The 12,862-nt window shown below is 33.1% G+C and overlaps 1 protein-coding gene and 1 long non-coding RNA gene across 3 annotated transcripts in view; one reads left to right on the plus strand and one right to left on the minus strand.

Moving 5' to 3' along the window:
- Positions 1–12,862, plus strand: part of LRP6 (LDL receptor related protein 6) — a 162,394-nt gene that overhangs the window by 22,023 nt on the left and 127,509 nt on the right. Inside the window, exon 2 of one of the 2 annotated variants that reach the window (XM_072798999.1) lies at positions 3,900–4,293. The exons of the other annotated variant lie outside the window; for it this stretch is intronic. Coding sequence (XP_072655100.1) covers positions 3,900–4,293 — 394 coding nt within the window. The remainder of the gene's footprint in view (positions 1–3,899; positions 4,294–12,862) is intronic. 2 annotated transcript variants of the gene reach the window in all.
- Positions 1–12,862, minus strand: part of LOC140617481 (uncharacterized) — a 42,536-nt gene that overhangs the window by 7,974 nt on the left and 21,700 nt on the right. The window contains exon 2 of the long non-coding RNA XR_012017705.1: positions 368–431. This is a non-coding gene — a long non-coding RNA (uncharacterized lncRNA). The remainder of the gene's footprint in view (positions 1–367; positions 432–12,862) is intronic.

Genomic DNA, 12,862 nt, shown 5'->3' on the forward strand with positions numbered 1-12,862 from the left:
GAGAAGATTATGAAGATCTAGAGTAGGATAGTGGTTCCGAGAATGGAAAAGAGGCAGATTTAAGGACATGCTAAAGAAGAATCATCAAGACAGTATTTGGCTGACTGGGGGAAAAGGGAGCTGTGAAACAGGGTTCCACCATGTACCAGTAAGATTAGGAAAATGGTACCATGGACTCTTGAAGATATATATATATAGATACAGATATAGATATAGATATAGATATAGATATTTATCTATATATTTCTTTTTGCGAGGTTGTGGGGGAGGTGATGAATATAATTTAATGGCTTGAAGAGATGGCCAAAAAGATTTATAGGTGCAGTACTGAAAGTTAGGCTGGAGATGATTATGATTTGAAAATTACCTGAATAGAGTCGCTTTATTGACCAGGTGAACTTGCACATTTTCTCTTCGACACTCTTGTATTTCTGAAACAAGAAAGAATCTTGAGGATACCCATATTTGAGAAATGGGAGGAAGATTTGAAACTAAAAGGCAGATGAGACATGACCAGAAAAATGGGAATAACTGTGTTGTATAAAAAGAGGATTCTACATAGGTAGGGATATGGTTAACATTGTTGAATGCCAAATACAAGTCAAGAATAAGGACTGAGAAAAGGCCATTAGATTTGGTTCTGAAGACTTGGAGAGAACAGGTTTAGTTGAGTGAGGGGTGGAAAGTTAGAGTCTAAGTTAGACTAAGGTGGTGGTATGAAGTGTATTCAATTGTAAGATTTGTATTGTAAGTGTATTCAGTTGTAAGATTTTGCGTTAGGAGAAATCCTCTTGGGGGTAGTAAGGTTAGGGTTATTAGAACAAAGTTTTTTGATAGAAGGATCTGGCAGGAGCCATTGCAGATACAAGAAATAGGGAATAATCCATAGAGCAAAGTTGCAGAGAATTACGGAGACTGAATCAAAAGTATTGCTTTAACTATAAAAAAGGAGAAAGTAATTTATCATTTGAGACTGAGGACAAGGTATAGGAGGATGGGTGGGATACATAGAGATTTTTGAGAATTTTAAATTAAGATGTTAAGCAATTTTCTTGCTTCCTGTCTCATTGAGATTACTTTAGGATATGATCTGAGATGGAAGGATTCAAAGCATGGAATTTGTCTTCAGGGAAGCAGAAAAAGTTTAGAAGAGAAAGTTTGGTAGGAAGTTAAAGGAAAATGAGGATTCCTAAGCACCTATGCAGGTTCCACTGAAGGGGTATGTTGGCAGTTATTATGGTTATTTGGCTATTAGGAAGTTAGAAGGTGTAATCTCTTTGGAATCGAAGGTAATGTAGTGCATGGCATATATATGACAACTAGGGGCAAGTATGTGTGGATCCAGTGTGTTTCTTTCATGGACAAAAATAATATTACCAATCAAATTATATCTTTCAGCTATTCCACTTAATATATTGCTGAATAGATATTGGTTGTAATATTGTAGAAAGCATTCAAGTATCAGAAGGGTGATTAAGACGGGGAACTCTGGGATTTCCTTTTAATAGTTGGTTGGTTTACTTGGTGTTTGTTCTTTCTGTCTTTCTCTCTCTCCTTCCCCCTTTCCCCGCCTACATCCAACATTGGGCTCTAAACTCACAACACCGAGATCAAGAGTAACATGCTCTACTAACTGAACCAGCCAGGCACCTCTACAAATAGAATAATAGTTCCTTAGAAGTCTTAATTATAAATAGTACTGCTAAATTAAAAGAAGTTAACTTGTCTCTCCATCTCAACCCTCTTTCTTCACCCTTGTACCTAGAAGGCTTTTGAGGTCTTAAGCGATCAGAAAGGTTGTTTGGATTTTGTAGGCCAAACGTTCAATAGAAATATTAATGTTTGATTTGAAAGTCATAAACATACTTAACAGATTTAGCTAATACCTGACACCATATACAGATTTGGTACACAAACAATTTCCCAAGAATCATGCCATAAAGAAGGTGCTCAGTAAATAATAGATTGTTATCACTCTTGGATTTTAAATTATAAGTGCTCTCAGGTTATTGCTTAGCCCTGTGTAGTACTTAGCATTGTGCCCTTAACTAATAGAGGCCCTATTCCTGATTTTTATAATTGGCTCAATATAAGATAGTGCAGTAGACACTGTGGGTACTAATAACTCATTGTGATGAAGGAAAGACTGAATTAATTAAAAGTGAATCTGTGAGGGAAATTTATTAATTGGCCAGTAGCAGTGTTAGATATACAGAATGAGCGGAAAGGGCTCTTAGTCACTTTTAAAAAAAGCTATCCACCCATTTGTTTTTAACTAAGACAGATGGATTTAAGCTTAGTTAGAAGGGAAGTTCATGTTACTTCTAGATGAAAATCGTGGACTTTTATAACTTCTTGGCAGCCATAATCCATAAACTGGCTTAAACATGACTTTTTTTCTTTATACTTTTTTGAGCACCTTAATTTTTGAAATTAATTTCTTGAAAAAGAGGTAGTGATTACTTTGAAGTGGTATTTGGTATTGCCTTTGGATGACAATTGTAGACCTTTAGTGAGTAATTGTGAGAGATTAGGTAGATTACTGCATAACTCTTATTATTTTTCCTTCCCTCATTTGTGTTCTTCATCTCAGCCTTTAGATCTGTGCTATCCAATATGACCACTTGTCTAAGTTAAATGAAGTAAGGTTAAATAAAATTAAAGATTTAATTTCTTAGTCACACTAGCAAGATTTTAAGTACTCTTTAGCATGTGGCCAGAGGATACTCTATTGCCCAGTGATGATATTTCTATTATCACGGAAAGTTCTTTTGGATAATTGTGCTCTAGATCTTTCATTGCTAATGATGCTAGAAAAATAAATGTCAGGAACTTGGAATAGATACTTAAAAATCCCCAAACCATAGAATTTATACAACTTAAGTCCTAACAGCTTCAGCTTTCTCAAAGTTAAACATTATTTCTTTAGGATTAGCTTTATATTTAGTTTCGATATTAGGTCTTATCAGAGGTCATTCTGATAATTAAAACTATTCTTTTTATAAACAAAAGTTTTGAGATATATACCTCTCTGGAACTGTCCTCATAGATGTAATATATCTATTACCCATAAGTTTCCTCATGCCTCTTTAATAATCTCTCCCTGTGTAATCCTTGTTCTTTTTTACCCTCTTTGTCTACCTCCAGACAATCACTCATCTGCTTTCTGTCACAGTAGAGTAATTTGAATGTTCTAAAATTCTATATAAATGGAGTCATGCAATTTACTTTTTTTTTTTTGGTTTGACTTCTTTTACTCTGCATGATTATTTTGAGATTTTCGCATGTTACGTAAGGTTCCATGTTACATGTACAAATAATTCATTACTTTGTTTTGGATATATTGCAGTTTGTCATCCATTAGTTTATTGATGACATTTGTGTTAATTCCAGCTTGGCCTTATTGCATATAAGCTACTATGAACATTTATGTACAGGTCTTTATATTGACATATGTTTTTATTACTCTTGATTAAATAGCTAGGTATGGAGTGGCTAGGTCATATGATAGGATGTATGTTTAACCTTTTAAGAAACTGTCAAACTGTTTTCCAAAGTGGCTGTACCATTTACATTCCCCCCAGTAGAGTGTAAGTGTTCCACTGGCTCCATATTCTTAGAAATTCTTGGTATGGCCCAATTTCTTAATTTTATGTGACAGACTCTTTTTAATAAGAAAAGACTGCTCTAGTAGAATTAATTCCTTGCTCTTGCAACTTTTTGTATTTAACTGCTGCAAAAAATAGTATTTTGTTGGTGAAAAGACTTTAAGACAGTCTTCTATAGATTTATTTAGTCTTCTATAGTATTTATTCACTAATGCTGATTTGAAACTCACTTTATAGGAACCATTACATTTCCTTTCTTTTTACTTACATATTTTTCTTTTTTTGTTCTAGCGGCCCCTTTGTTGCTTTATGCAAACAGACGGGATTTGCGATTGGTTGATGCTACAAATGGCAAAGAGAATGCTACAATTGTAGTTGGAGGCTTGGAGGATGCAGCTGCGGTGGACTTTGTGTTTGGTCATGGCTTGATATACTGGAGTGATGTCAGCGAAGAAGCCATTAAACGAACAGAATTTAACAAAACTGAGAGTGTACAGAATGTTGTTGTCTCTGGATTATTGTCCCCTGATGGGCTGGCATGTGATTGGCTTGGAGAAAAATTATACTGGACAGATTCTGAAACAAATCGGATTGAAGTTTCTAATTTAGATGGATCTTTACGAAAAGTTTTATTTTGGCAAGAGTTGGATCAACCCAGAGCTATTGCCTTAGATCCTTCAAGTGGGTAAGTTTGTGCAATGTACAAAGCCTATTGCATTTCTGTTTCCTAGTTTTTGTCCTCTAGCATAGATACCCCTACCATCCCCAAAAGAAAAGAAAGATCAAAAACCAGATTTTAGATTCTTTGATCTTCTTTGTCAGGTAGACTTGAACATGGGAAATTACATGTGGTCTTAAAGTAAGATGTTTTTGTGAATATTATGATAATTGTGTTTCTGGTATCACTGATGGGATAGCCATACATTTATGTTCTTAGTTTGTTCTTTGTTTTCTGCATTTAATAATTATGAGAGGATAATTAGAAGGCAGAGAAGAAGGGATGAAGATCTAATGAGTAGTATTTGATACTCAAGATAACATCAAAAAAATCTATGGATATTACAACTTTGTATATGCAATCATTTTGTTATACTAGTATCTTTTTATTAAACTCTGAGATATTAGTTAATATGTCAGTGTTGAATGAAAAATAAAAATTCAGTTGTTAATAATTCCTTTCTAGTTAATTAAACACATATTTGATGTAAAGGTTTATTTTCTAATGTGAAGGGAAACTTAAAGCTATGGGTAAATCCCACTAGAAACTGTGAACTGTGTCATCACATGTTTCTGTTACTGTGCTTCTCTTCTGCCATATACCATTCCTTGATCCTCGTTTATTGAATATGTCGTTATGCCAGAGTCTGTCATGGTAGATAACTAAACATTAACCTGAAATAATGTACTCATAATTGTTTAAAATCTAAAGATAAGTAATCTGCAAATAACCATTGTAACACTTTGTTTTCTTTGACTTTCAAATATGTTGGAATGCTTTAAAACTCATAGAAGGGAGTGGATTAATATTATGCAATAGAACGTGGGGAAACATGAAAGAAAGGTTTATTGTGTGTTCCTTTGTCTTGATATCAGGCCTTACTTGGTGACAAAATTTAAAGAAGGTGTCATGTTGTAAGAAAATGAAACGATTTGTCTGACCATGAAAGATAAAACATGGGCAGCAGTGTAGTAAAACTTTAGAGTGAGAAGTTCTGGAACATACATATATATAATTTATATAATACATTAAAAAATCTGTATTTTTTTAGAGGGGCGCATTAAGAGGTATCTGCTAAAGTCAGATGGTCTCTTAATAAAGCATCAGAAAATATAGTGGCTCTGGTTGTAGGAAAAGGGGTTGACTGTCCCAAGGAGGAGATCAGAGATATTAGATATGCAGTAAACTGTACTGATGAAAAATTTGGTTGTTGAGAACTTCCAGGATATTTTTGAGAAATGGAATCTGTTTTGCCAACAAAGTTTGTAGGTTGCGGAGAGTGTTGAAATGTTTGTGAGGTTACTGCTTTATAAAATACACAGTTTGGTGCTTTCAGTGGTCATTAGGGAATTGTACCTTGTGAAAAGAAAAAGATTTCTTAAAAAAATTATTTTTGACAAATTTACTCTTAAGAGGGATGATGGCAGTTTAGCCAAATTATCTTTTAATAGTATGTTCAGAGCTCTGCTCTTTGTACTTATGTTGGGAAGAGAGGGGGGAGTATCTTTCAGGATTTACTATCTATTTAAGGACAGAAAACTTGGACGAGAGCACTTTTCCTTCAAAAGCATGTTTGTTTGCATTATGTAGTATGTAGTGGAGAGAGGAAGAGTCCTCCTATAGGGAATTGGAAGGGCCACAAGAACTCAAGGAGGATGGGTGGATAAAATAGCTTGATTACCACAATTCCAGGGCAGCAGCTAGATCATTCTTTTTTTTTTTTTTTTTTTTAGCTAGATCATTTCTACGAGGGATAATAATTTGACTATAGTATATATTCAAGGGAACTAAATTTATAGGTAACTCTTGACTATTCAGGATCTAATCATTTAATGATTAAATGAATCATTCTCATTTCGTGCCCTAAACTAATTAGCTTTACTTCTAAGTGTCAGATCTGATAAGTGTCTTAGGAAGTAAATTTACCATATTTATTAAAAAAAATACATTAGACTTTCGGTGGCTTTAATTTACTCATGAAACTTCCCAGTATTGACGGTGAGAAACCATCAGAGACTCAGCTGATGAAGAATATTACTGGAAGAACAATAAAAAGTGTGCTTTGAAGGTAGAAAGTAGTGTTATTTAAGCTTCTAAGGGATGATCAGTGAAGACTATTTTTCCTGAAGCCTAAGTTTTGGTGAAACAGTGAAATAGTTTTTTATTATATTTGATGGTTGTGATAAAGTGTTGCTTATACGTATGTATGTATGTAAATTTGCCCCTCCCCGTTCTTAAAATCTTTTTTGATTTTTAGAAAGTTGTATGTCATGTCTATTTTTATTTTTATTTTTATTTTTTTATTTTTATTTTTTTTGTCATGTCTATTTTTAAAATTACACAATTGGAAATAAATAGGATGCAGCCAAATGGTATACATTTGGTAATTAGCATGATGAACTGTAAAATTATATTTTAAACTCATTTAAAAATATATTCTATCAGTCTTCAGTGTTCATCTTAGATTTATGTTAGGGATTATGGTTTTACTGGAGAAATAATTTTAGATTTGAGTACAGCACTTATCAAACAAAGGAGATGATTTCCATGTTTATTTTTGTGGAGAAATGAAGTTTGCTTTCCAGAGAAAGTACATGAAAACAGTACTGAAGAAAAATGTAGGCTTTATCAGAGTTCCAGTATCCTGGGTTATAAGGTTCAGAAGAGCTGACTGAACTCTCTCACATCAGCTTATGTAAAAGGAAAGCTACTGAATGACTGGTATTGTTTGAGCCCTGGGAACTAGTGCAGACATCTGTGTGCTTTCGGATGTATGGAGTTCTTTGTGTAATCAGCCCATTTAGCCTAGACTGAAGGAAGATTTTTATTTCTCTCTCTAACTTTAGCCTCTGTTAGTTTGAGATTTTTTTTTCCCTTTTGAGTGATGGCAGTGTAGCACTCAGAATAAGGAACAGGAAAACGTGTGTATAGAAATTGTTACAGAAATGAACAACCATAGTTAATAGGAAGCAATATCCTTCTTTTATAGTAAGAGGTAGTTCCTGACTATTTGGCTGTGCAGCTACTTGAAGTTCCTTAGTCTGTTCCACAACAACTGTACTAATCTTAGTGATATTAAGGGCCAGCTATTTCAGGTACAAAGAAAGTAGTTTTAGGGGTTTTTTGTTCGTTAAGGATCTGTTCATATTCTGTATTCTTTGGATTTTTTTAAAAAGTTAAACTTTAAGGGTAGCCCCGGTGGCGCAGCGGTTTAGCGCCGCCTGCAGCCCAGGGCGTGATCCTGGAGACCCTGGATCGAGTCCCACCCACGTCAGGCTCTCTGCATGGGGCCTGCTTCTCCCTCTGCCTGTGTCTCTGCCTCTCTCTCTCTGTCTCTATGAGTAAATAAATAAAATCTTAAAAAAAAAAAAGTTTATTGATTTAGTCTGAAGTGAATTGTACTGAACAGCTTTGAAAGATACTTATTTTAAAAATACATTTTTATCATCATTAAGAATAATATTTATAACACTAAAAGTTCTGCTTTAAAAATGCTTTTAGAACTAACTCAATGGAAAAAGAATAATGTATAATTTCCCTAACAGTTATATACATATAATTGTTATATCCTGAGTACATTTAGAAGTACTTTCTACACTGGAATGTTCCAGATGACTAAAATTATTCCTAACACATAGAAGGTGTTCAATAAATATTTTTTGAGTGACTTGACTTTATATTTTCTTTTATAATAATCCTGTTAGTTTTCCTTGTTAGAGGAGAAAGTGTTTTCTCAGCAAATATAAATTTTAGCACCATCACATGAATTCTACCTCAGTATGGTTTTGATTACAATTGTTTATTTAAAACATTTAAGATTTTTAGTTTTTTCAACTCAAGTTATCAAGATTATATTTTATAGAAATAGACTCACTGGAGCTTGTTTTATGTCATATCTAGCTCTCTTATTTAGCAGCAAGTCACTTCATTCTTTTGGACTTCAGTTTTCTCATCTCTAAAATGATGGGTTCCTTTTAGTTTTGACATAAAGTTTAAAAAGTGAGATATTTAAATAAGTAATATATATAGATTTAAAAATTTTTATTGTACAATTACACATTCAAGTCCATAATTTAGGTATGTTACACTTAGAATTGTGTTTCTGCAGAATAGATTCTTAAAATTTTGATTTAAAAATTTTGATTGTACAATTACACATTCAAGTCCATAATTTAGGTATGTTACACTTAGAATTGTGTTTCTGCAGAATAGATTCTTAAAATTTTGATTTAAAAATTTTGATTGTACAATTACACATTCAAGTCCATAATTTAGGTATGTTACATTTAGAATTGTGTTTCTGCAGAATAGATTCTTAAAATTTTGTTTCTATTGCCCTTATTGTGTAGGTTATCCACTTAACCTCCTTTTTTATGGCTCTTTGACCCCTAAATCCAGTTTGCTAAAACCACTTGATGTAAACTAGAAAATAGTTTAAAATGTCAAAAGATTCTTTTTGTTTAAAGAAGGGAAACTATAACCAATTACTTTCAGGCAGATTATATAGATTCAATATAGTTTGGAGGTGGGGTTTTTGAGATTATTATCCAAAATTTAAGAGAAATGTGTCAGAGAAGCCACTAATGCAGGAAATCTGGATTATTGGCTTGGTTTTACCAGCCTTTGTGATATGATTCAAGGACCTTGAAAATGAAAAAACAAGACAAAAATCGAACAACCCCCCCCACTTTTAAGAATAAATAAATGTATGTATATAAGTATGTTTTCAAATGTTAGTATAGGGCTTTCCTCTTTACTAAAAACATCTTAACCTTCATCCAATTTTTAGTTCTTTTTATCTAGGGATATCTATTACCCTCTCTTAGACGGAGTTGTAATTATGTAGTTAAGTTTTTTTATGTCCCATATCTCCAGGCCCACTTTTATAGAAGGAACCTTGAAAGGGAATATTTGCAGTGTAACTAAGTGACTTTACCTACCTAGCCCAGTGTCTTACTTAATAGCTTTGCTTTTTAAAGAAAAGCTTTCCTTCCTTGCTGCCCTGACCTTTTAATTCAGCCTTAGCAGAAAGAAGAATGAAATTTTGTGAGAGTAAAGGACAGGATACCTTTAACTGAGTGTTGCTCTCTGTATTTTTGGTGCTCTTATGTACTCTTGCTGTATTCCACAGTGACTGGTGTTTTAGAAATTGTAGTAAATTAGTTTTGACTGGCACCAAGTATTTGTGCCATTGAACCTTTAAGATTTTGGAAGGAGTTTTGCCAGATAGCTAATCTGTGAAGTAGGTATAAAATGATTGTCTTAGTATTTTCTTTGCAGCATTTTATTTTGATACTGTATTCCTTTTAGAAATTTTTCTCTTAAGACTTGCTGATTTTCATACTCTTTGATTTTCCTACTACTTGGACCACCCTTTTCCTTCTGTCTTCATTAGCTCTTGAAATTTATAGAACAGTTTTAAAGTATATGATTTTCTTTATTCTTTCCCTGAGATTATATCTGTTTCCAAGCTTTTGCAAAGAAGCAAATAGCCAATTATCCTAAAATACAAAGCTTCATACTGGACTTTGCGTAAAAGCATTAGCTCTGTATGTGAGGGATCTTGCTCCAAACTTTCAACAACTTAGAGCTTTGAAAGATGTCCTAGTAAACTGAGGAAGCCTATTTTCTACCCATTAAATCCTAGAACTGATGGGGAATCTTGTGGTTCTTATAGCTAAATGCCTTCACTTTTTGGCTGAAGAAGCCAAGGCTTTGGCTAAAATAAGAGACAGCCAAATTCTTGGTTGAGATTTTCCAATTCCACATTTGGTGCTTTATTCTTTCTTCATGAAAAGTATCTTGCTGAAGCTATATGTTTTGTTTTGCAAATTGAGTTACTTTAAAAATGCTACATGGTAGCTTTATATAAAGGAGGATTTTATAAATTCTTTTTAAATTTTTTTTTAGATTTACTCACTGTACCAGTTTCTTATTTTACCATTGCTTTTTGCATCCAGTTGGGTTCAGTTTCCTTCTTAGGGTATGGCCTTGAATATTTCTTTCAGCAAAAGTAGGTTAATGGTAAACTCTTTATCTTCATCTGAAGGTGTATTTAATTTGCCCTCATTTTTGAGTGATATTTAATTGATTATAGAATCTGGGTGATAGTCATTTTCATTCAGTTGTTGGAGAATGTTATGGTTTTACTTGTTGCTGTGAGAAGTCTGGTATTTTCTAATTGTTGCTTTGTAAGTAACTTTATCTTTTTTTTTTTTTTTTCTTCCTGGTTCTTGAAAAGCAGCCCCTAAGCATCTCTTAAGTTTGGATATTTTGCAACTTTTCCTGCTCTGTGTCTAGATGTGGCTGGCTCTATTTTTATTTATTCTACTTAGAATTCATGTTTGTAAAATCTTATCAGTGTTATTTGGTAGTTCTAGAAACTTATGCATTGTTTCTTATTTTTCCTTCATCATCCTTAGATTCCTTTGAATCTCCTGTTTGATGTATGATGGTCTAATTTTGTGCTCCATACCTCTTAATCTTGCTTTCATATTGTTTATCTCTGGGTTACTATGTGGTTTATTTTTTCACTAGCCTTCCAGATAACTCATTTCCTTGGGTGTGCCTAATTTTGCATTTTAATGACTCAATTGAGTTTTTAGTAGCAGTGACTATATTTTGCTCTTCTAGAAGTTTTTTGTGTCCCTCCTTTATTTTTTGTGTCCCTCCTTTAAAAGATTACTATAAGAAGATGTCAGCTTACATGAAAGTGGAGAGGATAGTGTATAAATAATTTTAGACTTAGAGAAAAGTTAGAAAAGTAGTACAGAATTCTTGTATAATTTTTACTCAGCATCACCTAATATTAACATTTTATTTAATGATAGAACACTTATCTAGACCAAGAAGTTAATGTTGATATAATGCTATTAACTTGTCTGTACACCATATTTAAATTTCTCCAATTTTCCTACTAGTGCCCTTTTTCTTTTCTAGGATCCCGTATTTTATTTAATTGTTATCTACATAGTATTTTCTAATCTGGGACATTTTAGCAGTTTTTGCCTAAGATCAAAGACAAATCTTGATCTTGGAGGATTTACTGGCCATTTTGTGGAATGTCTCTCTCTCTCTGGGTTTGTCTGATTTTTTTTTTTTTTAATAATTTGATTAAGATTATACTTTTTTGGCAAGAATACCACAGAAGTGTGATGTGTGCTTATCAACAGGGTACATGATGTGTATACTGGTGATAGTACATTTGATAACTTATGATTTTGTCTGCCAGAGTCTTTTTTTTTTTTTTAACTGTGTCTACTATTTTTTTTCTTGTAATAAATATTGGGAATTATGTAATTACCTTGTTTCTCATTATACTTTTTCCCACTAATTTAAGCATTCTTTGGTGATGTTTGCCTGCAACAATTATTGATGTGGTGTTTGCCACATGGTGATTTTTCTAGTTCCATTGCTCCTCCTACATGTATTATTAGTTAAATTTTACTTTAAAGAAGTAGAATTGTCTTTCTTGTCCTTTGTACTTATTTATTATTTATATTAGTATGGACTCATGGGCATTTCTTTCATTCTATAGATTATAGACCATTACTGTGATCATTTCTTGCTCAAACTGTCCCACATTTCGCCATTGGGAACTCCTTCAAGTTTGTGCTGTGTCCTTTTGATAGGCCCTTCATCACTTTTAAGTACTTTTTTGTGGTCTGACAGCAGAAGATATTTCAAACTCATCCTTTTTCTGCTTCATGCTTGGAATCAACCGTTTCTCCCAGAAGCTCTGTCTCCTTTTATTGGCAAATAGTATTTAGAAATCAAGATTTGGAAGCTAGGTATGCTCATTGCTACTAGGTTTTCATTGCTTTTAAGCCTTCTCAGTAAAGAGTTAGGAAATAACATGGATGTGTACATATAAACATAGTTCTGTGTGTTTTCACCTTTGTCTATAATATTAAAAAAATCCATGAGTCTGTGTTGATATTTCCACGATAATTGAGTTCTAATCCACCACCCCAATATTACATTACAGTCTCATCCCTTTCCTTTTTTGGTTGATTCTGTGATAGTGAGAAACCTGGTTTTGTCAATACAAATATCAAATATTTGTTAAATATGCAGTATATTTTCATATATTGTGTGTAGACCTAATTTGTCAAGGTTTCAGAATTGCTAACCTATACTCTTGTGAGCAAATTTACTATCTAGAATACAATACTCTGAAACTACTGTCTGCATAGTCAAAATACTGTTTTCCAAATTTATTTAGGTAATTTCTTATCTGTTGCAGTGTGACTATTATTCATTTGTAATACATTTATCACTGTTTGTATTCCATTCTGAATATCCCCCTTCCCCCCATAGCCTAGCTGATTAAGTATTGATTTATATTGGAGTTCTGTGAAACAATTGCCACATTTTTAAGAGTTAGAAATAACATGAGTGGTGTCCTTCATTCCTTATTCCTTCTACCCTGGTCCTATTCTCTCTTTCTAGTCTGTTCCCTATTTATAGATATCTTACTCTCAATTTTTGGTTTTATCTTGATCCTTCTTGAAATCCTTTTTGCACAAGTGAATTA

Source organism: Canis lupus, chromosome 25 (genome assembly GCF_048164855.1).
Source record: "Canis lupus baileyi chromosome 25, mCanLup2.hap1, whole genome shotgun sequence".
NCBI classification, from domain to species: domain Eukaryota; kingdom Metazoa; phylum Chordata; class Mammalia; order Carnivora; family Canidae; genus Canis; species Canis lupus.